The 23111-nt window shown below is 37.2% G+C and overlaps 1 protein-coding gene across 1 annotated transcript in view; it reads left to right on the plus strand.

The window, feature by feature from the left end:
• XIRP2 (xin actin binding repeat containing 2) overlaps nt 1-23111 on the plus strand; it is a 295386-nt gene that overhangs the window by 183480 nt on the left and 88795 nt on the right. Inside the window, exon 2 of the mRNA XM_044240927.1 lies at nt 18186-18339. Coding sequence (XP_044096862.1) covers nt 18303-18339 — 37 coding nt within the window. The 5' untranslated portion in view covers nt 18186-18302. The remainder of the gene's footprint in view (nt 1-18185; nt 18340-23111) is intronic.

The raw sequence follows: 23111 nt of genomic DNA on the forward strand, positions 1-23111 counted from the left end.
GTTGATAAGGAGTTACAAATACATAGACGGAAATCACAAAAAAGAGAGCTATGATGGAACAAGAAAGAAATCAGACAGAGTGGCCAGAGAGATAGGAGAAAAATCAAGAGTACAGTGTCAGAAAAACCCAGGGAAGAATATAATTTCAAGAGTAAGAAAGATCCTAGAGTGTTAAGTGAGTTAAAGACTGAGATATGTCCATTGATTTAAACAGCAAGGAGGATACTGATGGGATTGACACCATGGGAAGATCAATACTATGAATCAGTAGAAGCAGAGGCTGAATTGGGGAGGACTGAGGTGCAAATGAGAAGTAATGACAGGGAGGTTGTGGCAGTAGATAGTTCTTTCAAGGGCTTTTACAGAGGAGGAATAAGATAGGAAGATCTTAAAAAAGAACCAGGACACTATGTCAAAAACTAATGATGTGTTATATGTTGACTAATTGAACATAATAAAAAAAATTGTATTTGAGAACCAAAACACAAAAAAAACAAAAAACAAAACCAGGAGATGATTGGGGTTTTCTTATTTAAATTTTAACATTAGATAAACATTACCCTCTTGGAATGTTCTCTGGGAAGAATCTAAAAACTGGAGAGAAGTTATAAGTATTTAAAATATAATTTTTAAAAAGGCAAAATCATAACAAATGAAAACATGAAGTCAAAAATTTTTATATAACTCATTAATTAATAAAGACAGCAGTGAGATATTATGACCTGTTCCTGCGCCATCCAAGAAGCTAAGATATTTAGAAGCAATACAACAAAAATGCATTAGGATAAGATTACTAGGTTAGATGTAAAACTTGTTTATGTGCAATAGGCCAGAAATCCCTATGGTTATCTGTTCTACCAGCCAGAAATTATTTGCATCTCTATCCAACAAAAATACACATATTAAGATGTGTCTCTAAATCTTGGTCTTTGGACTTTTTTTTTTTAAAAAAAAGATTTTTTTTTTAATTTATTTATCAGAGAGAGAGAGAGAGAGAGGGAGAGAGCGCGAGCACAGGCAGACAGAATGGCAGGCAGAGGCAGAGGGAGAAGCAGGCTCCCAGCCCACCAAGGAGCCCGATGTGGGACTCGTTCCCAGGATGCTGGGATCATGACCTGAGCCGAAGGCAGTTGCTTAACCAACTGAGTCACCCAGGCGTCCCGGTCTTTGGACTTTTGATGAGTAGTAAAGGCACAAGGTGGATTAAATGCATTCCACACTGATTTTACCTCTTAGATAATTTTTTTATAAGATACATTAGAAATGCCAAATAACTATAAAGTAAGATGCCCGAGATAACAAGAGGACAGTGTTCTGAACTTGGCTGCACATTGGAATCTCCTAAAAAAGTTTTTTTTTTTTTGAAGATTTTATTTATTTATTTGTCAGAGAGAGAGAGAGAGAGAGAGCACAAGCATGTGGAGCAGCAGGCAGAGAAGGAGAGGCAAGCGGAGGGAGAAGCAGGCTCCCCACTGATCAAGGAGCCAGATGCAGGACTCAATCCCAGAACCCTGGAATCATGACCTGAGCCGAAGGTAGGCGCCTGACTGACTGAGCCACCCAGGTATTCCTCTCCTAAAAAAGTTTTAAAAAGTAGTTAAACCCTGATTCCATACTGAGGGATTCTGATTTAATTTGTATAGAATAGAGTCCTACAAAAGCCAAAGATGAACAGTGGCAGAAGGTGTGCTAATAGAGTGCCTGTGAGGGAACTGGCCTTAGAGATAAGGATGCTATCATCTATAGAAAAGAAACAAGGGTGGACTGTTGATGCAAGTTCATAGGTTTGGAGGGAAAAAATGATGGCTGTTTTGTTTCATCTCAGTGCGAAAGCAGATACAGTTTCTTTGAAATGGAGCAAAATTTTAATTGGGTCAAATAGAGTCACCTCTCTAATTTCCTATGTGCACGGACAGAAAGAACATTTTAAGGTAAATTTAACAGTCTTCATAGAATATTAGTTGTTAAATTCACCCTATTTAACTTAGTTTCTTAGGTGTTCTCCCTTTACAAATGTGATTTTTTTCTTTTTTTTTTTTTTGAACAATTTAATTTTTGATCTTTTTAAATTAAATAAGCTCCATGCCCAACAATGGGCTTGAACTCATGACTCTGAGATTGAAATTCACATGATCTGCTGACTGAGCCAGCCAGGCACCCCACAAGTGTGATCTCCTAAACAAGAACCACTTTTGAAAGCAAAAACCCAATGACAAATGACTCTTTCAACTCTTGATGTGAGACTAAGTAGTCTCCATGGCCTCATTTCTAAATGCATATGATAGATGGTAGTCATAACAATGATGCTTTTTCCTAAGTGAAAAACTCATGGTTTTTGGTGGGTTTTTTGTTTTTTGTTCGTTTTTTGTTTTTTTGTTTTTTCTTGCACCCTTTCTCAGTTGAAACAGAGTTAAGGTGGAGTATACGTTGCCCAAAAGCAGAGTTCAACACTTACGACTCACCGTGTCCATGGACAATTGCCCTGGCCCATTAGTGCTTTTGCCAGGCTGTGAGCTCTTGAAGGACAGCTCTTGACTGTTCTTTGTAAAATCTCAGTATTTGACAAAGTTCTGGCATTTGTTAGGTGCCCAATAATATTTGCTGAGTGAACAAATGTATTATGGTTATGATGCCCACAATTGTTGCAATGTCTACAGAAATCATTACAATTCAAAGCACACAGGTTCAGAGTTAAGAAGATTGAAAATTTCTTAATATGGCACATGCTAAAGTTCAGTAGTTTATTTATAGGACAATTTTGTTTCTCTTCTCTCCCACATTGCTGTAAATGTTAAACATCAGTCTGTCACCCATGCAAAGTACTGATCTAATTGGCCTATAAGAGCACTGTGTTCTCTTTCAGCATCATAAAGACGTGATATGGATAGTCCACTCAGAGCCTCCCATTCTGTGCTACTATATTTAAAATAGCTTGTTGTATTGTTCATGGGGATTTATAAAATGAGTTTCTGGGAAATGAGAAATCATTAAGTGCTAGGGTGCTTTTCACTTTCTACTGAGCCTTTAAAAGGATTTACTTCAGTCGCTGTGGGGCTGATTTCCCTTGACATTTTGTGACCATCTGTAGTCCAGTAATGTGGAAACAGGAACTCTCTCAGGAAAGGCTTTAGAAAAGATGGTCCTTTCTGTACTTCTTCAGTGCCACTCCATGAACCCTTTCTCTCAGGGGCCATATCTGGCTTCCTTGAGCTCCACATTGTTATTTCTAGCAGAGAGCACAGTCCCCAAGGAGGCAAGGACTTCAGAAAGCTTTCTCTGCCATCTGTTCCTCCTTGGTGCTGAGTGTTATGTTTCTTAAGAACAGCAAATAACTGTGTTAGAGTGGGCAATACTTTATTTCATGAGTCTCAAAATTTCTACGCCTTGATTCAGTACAATTCTAACTCTGAATGAGAACACACTGCCTCCAAGGCATGTAAGGCATTTTATAAATGTTGTTTTAAGTAATTATTCTCATTATTACTACAGCAGGTAATGATACTCATTGCCCTCATTTTACAGTAAAAATAAAGAGTTAAAGGGAGTTTATATTTAAGTTCCCAATTGCTCTTAAGAAATGAAAGAAGATAAAAACTCATCTCTTTTTTTTTTTTTGATAATTAGAAGACTCTGTCTTCTATAAAATATGGACAGCCAAAAGTTTCATAAAAGCATTTATATCAGGCTCTTTTCTTACAAAATCTCAACATGGCATAATTAGCCCATGAATATAAATATATATACCTTATAAGGATCACATTTTTCTTAGATATTCAATTTAGTGTCAGAAGAGAGTTCACAGCCAGAAATCAAATAAAATCCTCAAGAAATCTCTTAAGTGTCTCTTTGAATTTAGAAGATTTAGTTTGCTGCTTCGCATTTCACTGGTAATTGTTACAATTTCGTATTGAAATGTCAATGGAGTAGCCATCAAGTATTGAATGCTTACTGTACCAAATGCCATATTTAGTATGGCAAAGTGAGTGATATTATCATAATATTACAGATGAAGAAATAGAAGCTGACAGAAATGAAGTAATTTTCTCAAGTTCACTAAGTTGGAAAGTGGTAAACGTGGGGTTTAAACCCAGGTCTGACTGACTTCCACACATTTGCCAATATGTCACCCCGACTCAGCACAATTACGTGAATGTTTTACCTGTAATCCTCAGATAAACAGAACTGAGTCAGTGTGAGAATTGTTAGATCACCACCCACACAAATACACATTTTTCACTTTACTCTTTTGCATATCTTTAGTATGAGAGCTTGAAGGCAGAAATTTGTTTTTAACTCATTCATGCCACTCTAGGGAGTATCACTGGGTTATCTCATTTTCAAAAAGTTAAGGGGAAATGAAATAACAAATGAGTGTAAGAATAGGAAAAGAAAACACTTTGCAAGCTAACACCTAAATCTCAAATGGCACATCAGTTTGAAAATGTGTTAAAGTAGATTAGCTTTAAAAGGTTCAGCCATTAGGGATTTTTTCCATTGCCAGTAATATGGTCAATTGAAACTAGTTAGAATATTTTAATAGAAGTTTTCTTTTCATTAGAATTATTTCAAGCCTGGATATAGTCTCCAACTAATAAAGATAATCATAAAATACTTTAGGGCCCTATTTAAGAAAATGGGAGTGAGTAGGGCAAGTTGCAGATTTTATTCTTGACTGAGAAGGGAAAGAAGGCATTATTTCTGCTTTATATGGAAAATTAACTGTCCAATTGTGATGCCAGCATGAAAATAAGAGCTCAAAGTAGTAAAAATCTCCATCTCATGGGGAATTTGTGTTCAGTTCTCCCTGAGCATAAAATGGCACAGGCTTTCTTTGGCACACAGCAAGTCAGAGGAACGTGGTCTCTGAAGAAGTGAAAAACAAAAGAGCATAACGATACACTCAGCCACTAAAAGCTCAAATAGCAAAGTGATTTATCTACGTACATGGGAAACCTCAGTGAACTTGGAAACATACCTCTTTCAGTTTTGCAGCATTCTTTCTGTTAGGTCAAGAGCAGAGAGCAAAATGATGGTGTACATGCCCAGCTTCTAAATGAGACCAGTTAATCTAAAGAAATTAGGGAATGTGCACATGTGACTTGAATCAGCTTTTCTTCTCCTTGAAGTTTTTCTTCTGAGAATATTAAATAATGTTGCATGCACACATGCAGAAAATCTTCTTTCAAAAAGTTAGGACGTATAAATTATAATTTTGGACCTAACCAAAAATGGGTTGTGAGCCAGGACGCTAATTATGACACCTTTGCCTTTAATATCCTCCACCTAGGAAATAGAGATGATGACATCTCACCACATAGGACACACTACAAGGTTTTGCAAGTGACCATACGCTGAATGGTTTTAACCCACCTGCACATTCTAAAAGTGAGAAGGAACAGGCTCGTTCTGCAGGGAAATAGGGTAATAGGAGTCTGAAGGGTTGAAGGACTCCCCATAGATAATAGCAACATTGTTTCCAGCCCCAGAAGTGAGGTTTGTGTGACAGTGTTGGCCTGGATGTCTGGGCTCACTGGCCTCCCTGGCTATGGCACAGGCACCAGAGAGCATCCTCTGAAAGCCCCTGGTTCTGCCTCGGTGGGGATCAGAGGTCCCTGTGACTGAGTTCCCCGGAGTCTGCAGCCACATGGCTGCCCAGTAGCTGCATTTGCGAGCAAAAGGCTCTTTTTAAAAAATAATATGTCTATCAAATGCCTTGACAATGGTAAGGATTGATTGGTGCATCAAACTGGATGATCTGAAGAAACTGTCTTATTTTGAGAACATTTTTGAGTGCATGCCTTCTCCATCCCTAACCCCCTTTCTTAAGTGGGAAAGGTCAAAGACAGAGGAGATGCAGCCTGGTTCCTGAGGACCATGGCATCCATTCTAAGAGTCCTACAGAAGAAATGATGGGGTGGGGTGGGGGTGTGGATTGTAGTGCACATCTCAGGTTTAGGGATCGTATGCCAGAGTGATAAAATTCAGGATGTCTTTATATCATTCCGGAACCAAAGTCGGGTGAAGAATGACCTTAAGTGGTGAGTCAAGAATTAAATGACAAGAAATTAAATGTAACACAAAATAAAACATAGAATGATCTTGATGGTCAATGCTATTTATGCATTCATACTTTTTTTGTTTTCGGTCTTTATGCCAGGAAATTCTATGGGACACTGTGCCTTAATTTGTGCTGGCTTGTCAAGGACCAGATGGTACTTGTATTCATTTCACCCAAGGACCTAAAAATCTGTCAAAATTTAATAAAGTTGACTAGAATGCAGGCAGAGTTACAGTGAGAATGTTTGAAAAATTCAGCATTGTAAGACTGTATCTCACTTTGATCAGGAGGTTATAAAATAGCTAGGCTACCTTTGCCTGTGGCTTTGTCTCAGAATCTACAGCCTGCACACCTTTTAGCACACATGAGCCTTAAACCCAATGCAGAATAAACATGGTGGGACAAATGTACATTCATATGAGTGTGCAACCACTTTGGTTTTGTTGTTTTGTTATTTTCATCTAGTAAGGTGAGGCAGAATCAGTAGCATTAGCAAGGAGTTTTTAGTCTTGCTGATGAGATACAATCAGTTAAATATATCTATTGATTTAAAGCTACTGAGGAACTTATAATTTAGTAGATATATTCCGTGCTGTTTTATATCATTAGTCCCTCCAGTCTGAGTGGAGCATATTAGTTTGGTGGGGCTGCCATAACAAAATAACACCAGTGAGTGGGTTTTAAGAAGAGTTTCTTTTCTCACGGTTCTGAAGTCCACCAAGTCCAAGATCAGTGTATCAGCAGCACTGGTTTCCTCTGAGGCCTCTCTCGTTGGCCTGCAGATGACCACTGGCTTGCTACCCCTTCCCATGGTCATCCCTCTGTGCATGTGCTACCCTGGCATCTCTTTGTGTGTCTCAATTTCCTCTTCTTGTAAGGATACCAGTCAGATTGGATTAGGCCTGCTGAAATTGTCTTGTTTTAACTTAATCACTTCTTTAAAGGTCCTATTTCCAAATACAGTCACGTTCTGAGGTTCCTGGTATTAGAGCTCTAATATACAAATTTAGGGAGAGACACACCATTCATTGCATTACAGTAGTAAGTGAAATGAATTAATTAACATGGCTGGATATGCTGAGCACATGGGAATAGAAACAGGAAACTACTTGGGGTAAGTGCCTCTTAAAGTGACATGTATGGTGTTGATTTTATGACCACAGAGTAAATAAGAATTGATAAAAGCAATATGAAGATCATAAAAATTGTTGATGTATTTTCTTCCCTAGAAAATGGTAGCTTCTATTTTTTATTCAATATTTAAACCCATTCTGGAAGGGGTAATAGAAATATCATGAGAACTAATGAATCAGTTTTTTAAAAAAAAGGAATTGTTGTATAATGCTTTAGAAAAATGCATATTTTTCTCATTTATAGATAACTTTAGTATTCCTATTATTTCTCCCGTATATCATGGATTTTTGTTTGTTTGTTTAAACATTTAAAAATTACGGGGGCTCCTGGGTGGCTCAGTGGGTTAAAGCCTCTGCCTTCAGCTCAGGTCGTGATCTCAGAGTCCTGGGATCGAGCCCCGCATTGGGCTCTCTGCTCAAGCAGGGAGCCTGCTTCCTCCTCTCTCTCTCTGCCTGCCTCTCTTCCTACTTGTGATCTCTGTCTGTCACATAAATAAATAAATCTTTAAAAATTACGGTAGTTATTTTGTATTTCAGGTGCAAAGTTCTATCTGAAGGGACATTTAAAAGTATTGTCAGTAAAGTTTCGGTTCATCATGTGTAAATTTTGTTTTCCTTCTCTACCCAAGGGAATTAGCCTGTTTCCTTTATGTCTGCCCCTTTCACTCTTTGAGACATGTCTTCCCCATCTTTGGACATTTTTAGATTGTATTTTCTTCTGAATACTTTATGTGAATAGAAAATCCAAGTTACTTGAGTCCATTCAACAAACATTTAGTAAGTATCTGCAGTGTTCAAGGAAAGCAATGTGTTAGATTCCATGTGGGCTATAAAGATGAATAAAGCATGTCCTTAATGAGCTGACAGTGTAATGGGAAAAACAAGATGTGTCAAAAATGACTAGAATACAAAGCAGAATGGAAAAAAGGCACTAAATGCTGCAAATGCTTGAGGAGTTTTGACATAGGAGGGATTGATTAGTTTTAGCTGTGGCATTACAGGCAGGCTTCCTAAAGCAAGTGGCCCTTGAGCCTCAGGGGAAAAGAGAGTGGTAATTTCTGTAGAAAATCATGGCAAGTGGGGTCATTGGAGAGTGCTCTTTAGACAAGTACACATGAGCACAGGAGGAACAGAAAGTGCAGAGATGATTCAGGAAACACTAGGTGTTGTTTGAGAATAGCCAGAGGGATGGTCCCTCACACCAGTGGGACCTGGCAGAGCCAGGCTAAAAGGTTCTAAATGTCAAGTTATTGAGAAGTTCCTGGAAATGAGGCAGCCCAGTTAACCCAGCAGCTAAACCCCACATCAAAATTCTTTATCAAGTGTGGTTAAAATGAGGGAGTGGTTTCTCTTGCCCCTTCTTGGGTGACATGCACCTAGAGTGTGATCATATTTGTGACAATCATTATGATCTCCCAATCTAGTTATTGTATTGGCCTATTTCCTTTGCTTCTGGTCCTGGATGCTATGCAATATAAAATGTCATGAGATTTTGAAAATTTAGCTCAATGTTTCTTAAATGCTCACTGTGTATAAGGCATAATGCTGAGAGTTATGAAGAGGAAGAAGACACACTTACAACAGTTACGGAGCTGATACTTCACCTGCCATCCAATTCTAGCCCATATTACTTCAGTTTCCAGGACGAATTACACTAGATAAATCAATAAATTACACTAGCAAGACACGCTGATGTGGCAATGAAAAATACTGATTTAGAGCCAGGACAGCTTTTGAGACCTAGGTTTATCTTTTTCTATTATATGGCCTTTGGCAAGTCACTTAAGCTCTCCAACCTTAGTTTCTTCACTATAAAACGGAGGTAACTGCCTCAAGGTACAGTTAGAAGTGTTAAATAAAAACAATGTATGTAGAGCAGAGCAATCGCCACAAAGTAACATTAAAGAAATGCCTGCCTTGGGGCACCTGGGTGGCTCAGTGGGTTAAGCAGCCAACTTTTGATTTTGGCTCAGGTCAAGATTTCAGAGTCCTGGGATGGAACCCCATGTCTAGTTCTGTGCTTAACAGGGAGTCTGCTCCCTATCCCATTGCCCCTCCCTCGTGTTCTCTCTTTCTCTCAAATAAATAAGTAAATCTTGAAAGAAAGAAAGAAAGAAAGAAAGAAAGAAAGAAAGAAAGGGAGAGAAAGGAAGGAAGGAGGGAAGGAAACAGAAAAGAAAGAAATGCTATCCTTTATGTTTCTTCAAGGAATATTTTTTTCTTCATTTTCTTATGTCTGAGTAAAAAAATGAGGGCCACACAAGCTGAACAATAGGATATGAACTGTGTAAGGATAATATCTTCTGGCTATTTTTTAATTGCATAACAAGTCACTCCCAAAATTTAGTGACCTAATACAATTTATTTGTATTTTTCCTGGTTGTGTGGGTTGCCTTGACTCAACTGGACAGTTCTTCCTGAGGATCTTCCCTGCAGTTTCCATCTAATGTGAGCTAGGGCCATAGTTCATAGTTATCTGAAGACTTTACAGGACTGAACAGCCAAAGTGGCTCACACAACCTGAGGTTTTGATGCTCCTTTCACCTGGGAAATCAGTTGGGACTATAGAATGAAGCACCCACAAATGATCTGTCCAAGTGGTTTGAGCTTTTCAAAGCACAGTGATGTTTCTGAAAGGGAGCATTCCATGAGACTTGGCTGGAAGCTGCAAGAATTCTTCACTTGCATATCGCATGTGCTGCCAGCTTTCTCTCCTCACTTCTCCTCTCCTCTCCTTCTTCAGGGCCTTTACTCCATGGTAGCCAGTTGTAAGCACACCTGCTGTACTCATTAGGGAAAGCCGCCAGAGGGACTACCCTGATTCAAAGAGGTAGAGTACTAGACTACTTCTCCACAGGGGAGTGGAAGATGACATTGCATGTGAGCATGTGAGTGAGGACTACTGTTGTTGCTTTGCAGCAATTCCTCAAAAAGTCTGTAAATGGGGGTAGACAGTGGTTGTCTTCATTCTTCCGATGAGGAACCGGAGGCTCAAGGATGTTAAGAGTTGGCCAAGGTGAATTTGTTATTAAATGGAATAGCTTCACCTTGAACTCTGGCCTTCTGAATCCAAACTGGGTCTTATGGGAAAACTGCCCTCTGCCTTTCCTCACATGACTCATCATGAGCTTTTCTCAGAAATGAGAAAGCCACTAAGGCTCATAGCACTGATCTCGTTCCCACTCCGTACACATCTCCATATCGCCTTCACCTTCTATGCCTTTGTCCATCCCCTTCTATGAGCCTGAGTGTCATCAACTTTAAAATGGGGTAATAAGACCTTCTTGTAGAGTTGAAATGATGATTACGTGAGTGAAATAGATGAAAAGTGCTTAAAACAGTGCCTGATATGTAACGAGTATTCAATATTCTCCTGCTATTATTATTATTATGAAAATTCAAATTCCACTGGATTCGGATTATTTATATCATTGTTTATGTTCATTATAAGTCCTTTCTAGACAAACTACCTTATCTAGTTTTCCTTCTATGGTTTTTACCTAGGTCACCTCATAATTGCCCAAACCAGGGGATATGGTTGGTTCATTGATTATTTTCCTCTAAACTCCCTGCTGCCTTTAAAATACCCTACATCCTTGGTGTTCATGGTGTTTACTCTTCCTTGAAGAGGGTACATATACAGTTGTGCAGATTGTAAGCTACCCAAGGTCACACATCTGAGGGAAAGAGGTGCATGTCAAAAATAAGTAGTGGCACTTCTATTAGAGCCATCTCCAGCAGGTGGCAGTAACATGTTCTGATCTAACAAAATCAGTCTATTGTGACAACTTTCTGAAAGATAGGAGTAAATAGTCTTGAGGAAGAGGCATCTTTTTACTAATTCACACAGGGGTACCGTGTGGGCTGGGAGTGTACCTGCTTCTGACTCTTCCTCCTCATTGCCTCCCCAGATACTCTTCTTCTGCCTGTCCCTTGAATGCCATTGAGCTGCTTTTCTCAGCTCGCTGCACTTATTTTAAATGCTCTAATTGGGTAATTTAATAGACTCTTACTATTATAACTATCACCTTCTTGCTAATGAGTCCCAAATCTTTCACTCTGACACAGACTTCTCTTTTGAGAAATCTAACTGCCTCCTGGGTGTCTTTATCTAGATGTCTCATGGAAAACTCATACTCAACCTGTCGAAAACTTCATTTACTGCCAGACCCTCAACAGTGAAACCCAGGCATCATTTTTAAACCAAGACAATGTGTTGTTCTTTATCAGTGTTTCCAGAAAAAGGTTCAGCTTCACCTTCATGTGTGAAATGTATATTGGGAGGAACAGAGGACTATATGTTTGTGAGACTCCTCCCCCTGTGACTCTCAACCAGAGCAGTACTGTCACAAGACTGTTGTCCCAGGGTCCCTGCTAGATCACCTGGTGCATTGTCATGGGTACAAAAGGGAACCTGAAATTGACTTCACTCACTGAGGCTCTGATTGTTTGAGGGAAGAGATTCATCTTTATATATTAATTTCAAAGAATCACCAAATTAGAACATCTATGAGTTATGCTAGAATTTTTCCACTCCTCCTACAAATTACTTTATCCTACAAATTACTAATTTTTTGCTCACATATTTTTTAATGTGTTCTCTCTCTCTCTCTCTTTCAGTCTTATTCTCTCTTCCTTTCTACTCAGTATTTGTTGTAGGCTTTTTCTGTTTCTTCGTTGGAAATTTTAATAAATTCCTTATTACACTTAACTCTATACAATGTTGCCATCTTATCCCATTAGTATATAGTTTTCGTATAGCTGACAAATATATCTATCTAAACTATAAACATAACCCTGTCACCCCTATTTAATTCATGTTCAAGGTTTCCTGTTACAGGATGGAGTTCAACTCTAGCCCATGATTCAGCTCTGATACAACTTTCCTCAGGAAGTTTTCTCTGACCCAGAAATCCTCCTTCTGTGTGTCCGTGTCTCCTTATTATTGTATGTGTGTCCATGTTTCCTTGTTATGTGCCTATGTTTCCTTATTATTACACACTCATTTTTGTACTATAAGGTTCAGTCGGTACATCTGTCTCTGGCACTAGACTATGAGCTTCTTGAGGACCCAACGTGCACCTTAATTATCTTTGTATTCATGGTGCCTCAAGCAGTGCTTGAGACATATTAAATGTTAAAAAAATATATTTTGGGGGCGCCTGGGTGGCTCAGTGAGTTAAAGCCTCTGCCTTCGGCTCAGGTCATGATCCCAGGGTCCTGGGATCGAGCCCCAAATCGAGCTCCCTGCTCAGCATGTCTGCATCTGCTCTCTCTCACCCACACACTCTATCTCAAATAAGTAAATAAAGTGTTAAAAACAACAACAACAATCTTCTTGTTCATTCATCCATTGATCAAGCCATGATTGGAGTCCTCCTTTTCCCCACAGTGTAACAGAATTCATTATGAAAAGATCTCTTTTCTTGTACCTTGTATTTTGGTAATTTCCCTTTCTTTCTGTCTTTCTTTCTGCCCTTCTCTTTATATCGGCATAAAGCTTCCTGCATTTGCCTCGTTCAACATTTTTATTTCTCTAAAGGCAAGAATGCACTGAGTTTGAGAATGTGCATGAACTAGCTCAGCATTTTAAGTATAGACAAGTCCAAAAAGTTTCATTTTATTAGTCTATGTTCATCTTTCACCTCCTCCCTCCTCAGTGACTTCTTCACTCAAGGATCCAAACTAAGATGAAAAAAATATAAGGTAATAAGGCAAACCATTTTCTTTTGAAATTCCTGGTAAAATGTTCTGAATATTTTAGATGATCCTACATAGCGCCATGGTCTCTTGTGAAGTAAATGGTAGCTCATAATTAAAGGTTGTCATTTTCCATTCTCATTTTATAAAAAAACACATAATTTATCTTCTAAGGTTATAATTATACATTATGTTAAAGAAAGAAATGTACATAAATAACAAAGAAAAGTTATCTCATTCTCTTTTCAGCTTAAGTTTTCCATATCTTCCTGGTTTCAAGATGTCTTAAAGCTAGAAAAAATTATAGACATTATTGAGAAATTTTATTTATTTAGATATTATTTAAGCCAGAGCTTCTACCAGTGCTTCTGGTATCACTTCTCCATAATCAGAAACTTCTTTTGTATCCTCCAATTCTTCTCTAAGTACTTCCTCTACCTTCATGCTTAAGAGAAACATGGATATCCCTGAAAACCTCACTATCCCTGAATCCTCATGTAATTTGAGACCATTGTTCTCTGAGTTTTTAGATTTTCTCCTATTTAATGACTTTCTCCTCTATCCGCTCTGCTTCCATTTTAGTGGTCACAACCAGATCCTAGCCATTATAACTGTCCTACTACTCAAGTCACCAAAGCAAACATCTTGGTTTCCTCTCTTTCCAATTTGCTTTGCCAAGTATTCACAGTACCAGCAGTCTTTAAATTCACCATGATTTCACCCTGTTGATCCTTTTACTGTCTTCCAGTCTACCCTTCCTTTACTTTCTTCCCTTTTAATCCATCTTACATTCCGTGGTGTATGATTCCCAGTCAGTCTCTCAATTGTCTTAACAGGAACCTACATTCTCTTGTGCCTGTCCTCCCACGTGGACCTTAGCCTACCCTGCACCACACATTTTCTTTTCATTTTTTCCTCACAAAACCTCTATCTGGCTGAAGTCAGCTCCCTACTTCGTCATCCCCTGAAGTAAAACTGTGGAGAATTTTCAGACAAAGTCACTCAACAGGATCTTCGTGTAGCCCTGTAATTTTAATATCATCAACTCCAAATGAGTTCCCAGTGCAGCTTTACCCATGGTCATCTCTGTCTGCTCATCTCCCTTCTCCATTCCCCACAGCAATGAAATTAAACTTTCTTTATTCTTTACAAATACTCCTCCCACTTTCATCAGACCTCACACCCTATCAGAGAAAATAAGTAATGTCAGACAGGAGTGTACTTATCTTGAGGCTACTAAGCATACATATTATATATATACATTAATGTAACTTTCCTTCCCCTCAGTGATAACGAGAATGCCTTGTGTTCTCTATCTTTGGGTTATATGTCCATCTGTGCTTTGGGTTCCATCTTCTTGCCCCTCTCAGGAGTTTTACATTATTATTTTTCCATCTTTCTTCTGTATAGCCAGAAGTCTGTTAAAATTAGTCTCACCAAATCCTTCCAGTTGGTTTTTCAACATATACAGCCTCTCCCTTGAAAATGAAACTATACAAAATATGTCTTTCAAGTTATTGCTCTATTTCTCCTTTCCACTTTAACACTAATTTATTCAAGAGCTTATCTATACTCACTATCTCCCAGTCAATCCTTCACCCACTGCAATCTGCCCTCCAACCTTTTTACTTCCCCAAAATCATTTTGCTCAAAAGTTTATATCCAAGTTGTTAAACGCAAAGGACATATTTAATTCCTTACTGAATTTACACTCTTAATAAGAGTTCAATATTGTTAAAGATATCCTTTCCTTCTGATTTTCTGGTTTCTTCTTGTCTGCTTTTGCTCCTCTACTATAAAATTAAATGTCAGCATTTTTCAGGGCTTGGTCCTGGACTTGTTTCTCATCACACTCAAAGCAAGTTCATCCATATCTGGTGTTTCCATTACCACTAAGAGACAGACAACTCACAAACAGCTTGTTCAGTTAGGAACTTGCCTCTAAGCTCCAGATGCCATTTGGACATCTCGATGCCCAATTCATGATCTGTCTTTTATCCCAAACCAGCCTTCTTCCGGTGCTTTGAGTTGTTTAATAATACTATAATCCCTTTCATTGTATTTGCCAGAAAGAAAAATGAAATTGTTTCCCCTCAGACTTAATCCATTAGCTAACCTTGTCAGTTTTGCATCATAGCTTTCCACTTAGTTCACTCCCCTCTATTTTTATCACTACTCTGTCCAAGAGGGGTATCACTTGCCTGGAGCACTGTCAGGCTCCTCACTGATCTTCCCATGGATAATTTGACCTTCCTCCAGTCTATCCCACTCTAGCACTATCCTCAGACAGGAGTGATTTTGCTCCCTGCAGAAGATTGGTATGACTATGAGGGGTAATGCTACTGGCATCTAGTAGGTAGAACAGGAAATGCTGTTAAATATACTGCAATGTACAGAATAGGCTCCCATAACAAAGAATTGTTTGTTTCAAAATATCAATGATGCCAATGTTGAAAAAACCTACTCTAGGAAAAGACTGAACTTTTCACAATGCAAACTTAATTATGTCGTGTGTGCATATGCATGTGTGCATGCATGAACACACACGTGTGCGTGCACATACTTAGTTTAAAATTCTTCAGTAATTCCCCATTTGATTAGGACCACAATAGTTAATTTGGCCCTCCAGATCATACTCTAACCTCTACCTACCACTTCAGGTCATCCCGTATCTTGTTCTCTTTCAGGCTCCTTGCTTCAGTCTCATCTCTAGCCACTGAGCTTCCTCCCACCCCAGGACATTTGCACATTTTGTTCTCTCCACCTAAAAAGTTCTTCACTTAGTTAAGCCCCACTTCTTCAAATATCAGCTGCAGATATTTCCCCCAAGGGAGTTTTACATGACCTTTCTCAATAGGTTAGTTTCCCCAGTATAGACATTTACTATTTATATACCTCTTTTTTCTGATCTGTACATAATTGCATATTTACATTGATTTATGTGCTATATTACTGTCTTCGTCACTAGAGTAGAAGCTACAAAAGATGAATAATAACCTTTTATTTTGTTTTATTTCAGATAAAAATGCACTACAAATGGTTGGTTGTTGAATATTAGACATTTAGTCACTAAATCTCTTTACGAAGCATATGAGACAACTTAGTTCCAGATACATCAAGGAACCCAAACAAGGTCACACAGCTTCATAAATATTGAGAGGTCTTGAATCCAAATTTCTCATCATCAAGTGCTGTATATTTTCCCTCTAAACTGGTGTTTTGTGCATTTGTTTAAGAGTGTAGATTTTTACTTGAAGTAAGTCTTTTTGTGGAAACAGTACGTAAAACAGATTAAAAGAGATTAAAGCAGATTGCTGCTGTAATTAGAGACAACCCAGTTGAAACTTATCTAAGATCCTTTCTGTCCCTACACAAACCTTCCCTCCTACTTGACTTAAGGAATTCACTCTAAGGAACTTGCCACAGAATGACTTGGATCTGAAGGTCAAGGCTTGGAAAAAAGGTCTATCATGTTCATATGTGGACTATGGGGTCTTTTACCACGTTGGTATATGATGTTTCGTTGGCATTTGTGAATTTGAAGTTGAGAACACCAATACAGCATAAGTTAGTGTCATCACTGGCTGAGATATTTTATTGAACAGTTTCACCAAATCACATTACCATATTTCTATATTAAACAGAGAGGTGATCTTTTTATGTCAAGAACTGAGTCCAGGGACCATATTTAGTATTCCACCCTTTGTCAAAACAAAATTTTCGGAACAGGAATCACTGCTTTTTAGGCATCTTCATTTTCTCTTTATCTTCTTTTATTTTTGCTGGTGCTAGGAGTTGGGTTAAATTGCTGAAACAAAGGCAAATGAATACTGCATCCATTTCGTAGCATTTAATTTACATGACCGGGAGAGAGGATACCAGAATGAACCGAGGTGAGGATTCTGCATATTCACTAGTTAAAGAGCTCACACCCCCATGCCAGGCATGTCTGACATTGTGTCTCAACAATGTAAACGTCACTACTGTTATGAAACTTTGGGTTTTTTATAGTAGTTGCAAGCACAAATGTTAAGGGCAATGCCCTGAAAAAACGGAAACCCCTTTTCCTCTGTTTTTCTCCTGTAAATGTTTTTAGTTCCAGACCAAGTTCACAGTAATGAAGATAGTATATATCATGTATTTGGAGGGTATTTGAAGATGAGATGATTAAATGCATACCACTATTTTCTAATTATGTATTGATATATACATTTGATATGATATATGTAAATGGACGTGAAAATTAGAAAACATAAGCATGCTAAGAAGTTATTTTCCAAAAGCCTTGCCTTTCCATCCTATCATAGACATAGAAAGTGTATATCTATTCTAAGAGATATTCTGGAGTTTATAGCAGTCTCTTAGACTTAACTCATTCCTTCCAGTATATTTTAGATGTAATGAATGGGAAGAGCAATTTGTCACATCATTGTTTGAATTGCTGTTATTTAGAAAATATAACTTCATATACAAAAATCTAAAATGTATGAGTAGCTATTGAGACAATTTTCACTATATTACTTGATTTTTAAAAATATATATATATATACGTTTGCTTTTCAAGCTGTCTTAGCTCATTTACAAGCTTTTTACAGTTTTTTTATTTGAAATGATTAATCTGGATTGATGTGGCTTGTTTTATTAGATTCTATTACTTAATCTATAAAATAAAGAATAGTAGATCCCCTCTATTTGAAATATTCTTTATCCTTTTTTTAGGGGGGGGACTTTTATCGCTTGGATTTTAAGCCACTATCTTGAAGAAGTAATTTTGCAATCTTTATGAATTGCCAGACTTACTTACTGTATAGTGGCTGAATGGATTTGTAATTTGGGAGCTCTGTAATTTCTAGGATTATTATTACACGGTGAGCATGACATTTAAAAAAAAAAAAAAAAAAGCTCATTTCCTTCTCTCCTAAGCACTTAATGTCAATATATTGCTATTTTTTTGAAGTCCCTCATGGACATTTCTCATGTCTTGGGAAGTTGCATCTATTAACATATATTACATTGTATTGTGACCCTTATTTCCACTTTCTCTCTTTTATGAAAGTGAAAAAAGGCACATGAAAGAAAAGCTAATTCATAAGTGGAACTAGTGGCAGAAAAGTAAACTCAGTGTCAGATATGTGTTTGCAATTCTTGGCTAAGTTCTAAAAATTTTACCCGGAGCATATTGGAAAATATCAGTCATGGGAACCCCCCCCATTCCTGCCTCTAAACCCCTTGAAAACCACATCTGTTTCCCACTGATAGCTTTTAATATGCATCCTTTTAATGTCTTCTAACAGGAAGTGGAGATTGAGAGAAGTTTATGTTCACCAACATTTAAGAGTTACCCCAGGAGCCAGTCCGATGATTCTGTGAATGATTCAGACAAGAAAGGCGAGGAAACATCTTTTGACAAGATGTCACCTGAAAGTGGTCACAGCCATGTCTTTGAAGGTTAGCACAATATTTTGATGTGATTTCTTGGGATTGTATATTGTACAACATGAGTGCTTAATAAGAAAATATTTAAGGTTTTGTTTTCAAAATTAAGAAGAAAAAAATGAGAGAATATAGCTCAAGAAACAATTTAGGAAAAATAGAGTTAGATTTAAATACTTCTATCCCTATTATAGTTTAATTTTTAAAGCTAAATAAAATATATTTTAATTGATTCTAAACTAGCACAATAAGCATTTTCAGTATTAGACTTTTGAACCATCATTTGGCCATCGTCTGACTGTTTCTTTTGTGAAAAGAAAGGAAACGTATTTGTCTCTCTTTGTGGGATAATAAAAGGATAAAATATAAGCAACTGTCAGTGGCAAAATTTAAAAAAATTAAAAATGCCTTCAGCATCTCTTTTTTCAGACAATTAAACCAAATGTGCCTAATGAATTTGGAATAAAAAGTGACATGAGAGTGTCACAATTTAAGAGAAAACCTCATAAATTTGATTAATCTTTTACAAATGTCATTAAAAAGTTAATAGCTCATATGTTAGAAATTACACTGTTAATAAAATTTTCAACTATGACAGAAGTGCAAAATACAAATAATTTGTTGGAAATTATATCATTTATTATTTCTGATTCGTCACATTTTGCTTTCTTTTCATTTCAGCCAAGTAATGCATATTAGAGTATTTGTGATATTTGTTAAAGGTCCTAATCAGTACAACTTTTAGGAAGTCAAGTTGCCAGTCAGCATGGACAGGCAGTTCACAATTTTGGAAAGCTAATAATGCTCAGCTTTAAACATTTGCTATTCAGAGTATCAGCGTCACCTGGGGACATATTAGAAATGCAGAACTCGGGGCCTCAGACCAGTCCTATCAAACCAGAATCTGCATCTTAACAGGATCCTCAGATAATTCATGTGGCACATTCAAGTCTGAGAAACTTTATGCACTTCTGGATAATTTTATATATGATTCAGCCCATTCTGATGCAAATTGATTGAGTATTGTAATTTGGAGAGGGAGGTGGGTGTGGGAAGACTAAAGGGGAGTTTGCCAAAGAAGAACTGGACAGATATGGATTTCTAAATACAGGTGATTTGGGATCTCAATTTCTAGCTTTCATTTTAATTTCATTTATGTATGCCCATTTGATATCCTCATATGATTAGTATAAGTTTTAAGGAATTTACTCCACGTATTTCGGGCTTGTGATTCAACTTAATGGGTACTTGGCTGAATGCAATAGAATTAGATTAGAAGAGGCCAAAAAAGGGAAGCTTTAGGAATGATTTATGTTCAGATGCGGCCCTGTGGAGATCTTAGCATAGGGAGGCAAAGATGAGGTTGGCAAACTGATCAGTGTCTTATGACATAAACACCTTGAGTCAGCCTGCCTGGCTTCTCTCCTCTGTTTTCTTAGATCCCATGCAAAGATTTTTTCAAAAGCCTCTTTATTTTACACACTTAAAAAGGTGTTCTGGAAGGTAACCATTATTGAGTGTCAATATATGACTTAAATTTAAGAGTGACCTCAGGTTTCAGTTTCCCAGTATATTGAAAATATCAAGTGCTAAACTGAAAAACACTGGGTGGGAAAATGGCACTAGGGATGAACATAGCAGCTAACTTTTATTTTATCTGCACAATGCACAAGCACTGTAATTTCTACGTGTCACTGCTTGTAAAAGAAAGAAACTTCCTTCATTATAGGATCCTTTTAACTCTTCCAAGGTGCCCAAAATTCCTATCTTTGGTGGGACAAAAGTATGGGCCCTTTTAATACTTGTAGTTAGCTTTGACAGGCTTTGACAGGCTTGACAAAACCTACACAACTGAAGAGTACACTGATGTTGCTGTTCTGCTGCACAGAGAATTTGTTCCAAGAAGATAAACATGTGTATCCGAATAAAAAGTGGGAACAAAGATGTCAGAGTGTAGGATCAGATGAGTAATTGTGATAGCTCACGTGCTAAATATCTTAAGTAGCCTCAGGGGTTTCATACTTGAAAGCAATATTTATTTATAGCTCTTTCATAAACAGTAGAATCTTAGAAAGAGACTTCAATAGATCATCACAATGTAGCTACCTAATGACCTGCATTCTTATAATTAAGTAAAATCAAGGCAAATGGCTCAAAGGATGCATCTCAGGACTCAGGAATAGCAATGGCTGTTGGATTAGTTCCCACGGCTTATCCTCAACCACAGGTCCTGGGTAGCTGCACAGAAAGGCACTGGGAACCCTCCAGATTTCTTTCTATGCTTGATAATCCACCGACTCCCAGGTTGTGTTTAATTGCTTCCACTACCCTCTATTGTGTTTGCTCCATTTTCCTTACAGATACACATGTGTCGAAAAAAATCATAGTGCTTCATGTGAACATTGGTGCATCCCATTCACATTTTCTTTGGGATGTACTCTAATTGTTAGTTGTTCCAATGATTCTAGGAAGACTCGGCTCACTTGAAATTAAATGTCAAGCATGACAAATCCATAATTTGACAAATCTGAGTGATGTAATGATACAAGAGAAACAAACAAATGCATATAAATGGTTTGACTAACTGTACCACAGTGATATAAAATCTTATCTGTGAAATTTCTTTTAGATATTTTAAAACCAGTAAGTTGGAGAGTGAATATTGGGAGTCTTAGATAAATAAGTATCTATCTTATTTATATGGTTTGATCTACTTCAGTTTGATCTACCTGTATGTAGAGTGAGACATTTATTTTTTCTGCAGAAAAACTCTGAATCAAAGGGTGCTTCAAAGAGCATAGGTGATTGGGTAATGTCCATCAAGTTTAAATGTTTTAATATGATAATTACCTGCTTTTCACTTTTAGTCCCTAAACCATAATTTTAATATTAATCTTCTAAGTCATCAACATGTAAAATGCTAACAGATAAAATATACAAAGTCCCTCTTTCAAGGCTTTTGTAATAAACCTTAGAAATTACCTGTTGTATTTCTCTTTTTATTCTGCTCCATTAAAGCAGATTCATTCTTTATTCTTAGAATGGCCATTCATCTTCTCTGATAGATTTTACAAATCAAACTGAGGGCTCTGGTTTTTCTTTTTTTAATTTTCTACTGCTCTATAGGTGGTGGGATCCTTTCAGTTATCAGTGTTTCTGAAATACTGATATATGTGCAATATATGTGTTTATGTCTGTCACTGTTTATATATCTTTTCACTTAAAATCATTTTAGAGACATTTTAGAGAAATGCTTTTGTATTATAGAAGTGCTCCTTATGTTTGCTGTCATATATGTGCTAACCACTAGCCACTAGCACACTGTGGCTATTAAGCACTTGAAAAATCACTAGTGCAACAAAGTAACTTGTTGATTTTATTGAATCCTAATTAATTTAAATGGTCACTGTTTTGGACAGCCTGCTCTTTGCAGATGTCATTTCTCCAAAGAACTTGTCCACCCTTTTAATTGGAAGGGATTCAGATGCTAGTTGTTGATTTTAAGTTACCCTTTCTCTGAGATTTACCTTAATTAAAATGCATGTGGATATGTGTAAAGATAATCCATGTTTGTAAAATAAATCGGTATCAATAATCCACATATTAAAAAGATTGCCTTCAAGAGCTAGTGATGGTCTCCTCTCTGTAGTATTTCCTAGTGATAAAATGAAGGAAAAAACCATTTTACCTGTGTTTCCTTTTCAGCATACTGAAAAATAAGTTTTTACCATTGGAACAGAAATATCTGCTGTGAGGTTATGCATTTTTCTGTAATGTCTTTTCTAGGGCTTAATTTTCTTGGGAATATGAATCCTCTCAGGTCAGGAAGCAAATCATGTTCTAAATACCTAAAGTCAACAAAATTAAAGGAAATGCAGTAATAGGATATTTTAAAATTAACAGAAATATTCCTTTACTAAAAAAAGAACTTTGTTTGGAAACATAAATAAATCAGATATTTAGTCACAGAGCAGCTCCACTGAAGACCATTGGCTCTGACTGATTTGTTCTGTCTAATGAGACTCAGACAACAGGCTTTAGACCTAATCTATGTACAAATACCATGGTGGACCCAAGACTCCCAACACAGGCTCCATATCTTCTTTCATGCCCCAGACAATCTCCTATAAAACACCCTTGTCATTTTAACTCACATAGGAGACTTTTCCTTAGTAAAAATGTTGTCAGTGAAGCATAATTTAAAATAATCCTGAGGGGGTGCCTGGGTGGCTCCCCCAGATGGTTGAGCATCTGCCTTCAGCTCAGGTTGTGATCTTGGGGTCCGGGGATCAAGCCCCATGTTGGGCTCCCTGCTCAGTAGGGAGTCTTGTTTCTCCCTTTTGCTCTGCCCCTCCCCCTGCTTGAGTGCAAATAAATAAATAATAAATAAATAAATAAACAAATAAATAACAAACAAATAAATAAATAACAAATAAATAAATAATAAATAAATAAACAAATAAATAAATAAATAAACAAACAAATAAATAAAATCTTAAATAAAATAAAATAATCCTGAGATAACACCCTTTATAAAACGAAGAATCCTTTTGTCATATCATAAGTATTTGGTATGTTTCATGTGTTTATTCAGTTTATTCAGTCTCTCCCACCTCCCTCTTTCTTAAAGTGGGTTTTACCTGCAGTTTTTCAATGACTCCCACATGTTGCTTTTATAGTCTGTGAGTCAAAACAAATTCCAGAGTTAAATCATGGGCTTCACTGGAAGGGGCAGCTGGGAGTTTGCTATTCTGAGGAAATTGTAATGAAAGGTCTATTCATGAGGT

The sequence above is a fragment of the Neovison vison genome, chromosome 3 (genome assembly GCF_020171115.1).
Source record: "Neovison vison isolate M4711 chromosome 3, ASM_NN_V1, whole genome shotgun sequence".
In the NCBI taxonomy this organism is placed as follows: Eukaryota; Metazoa; Chordata; class Mammalia; order Carnivora; family Mustelidae; genus Neogale; species Neogale vison.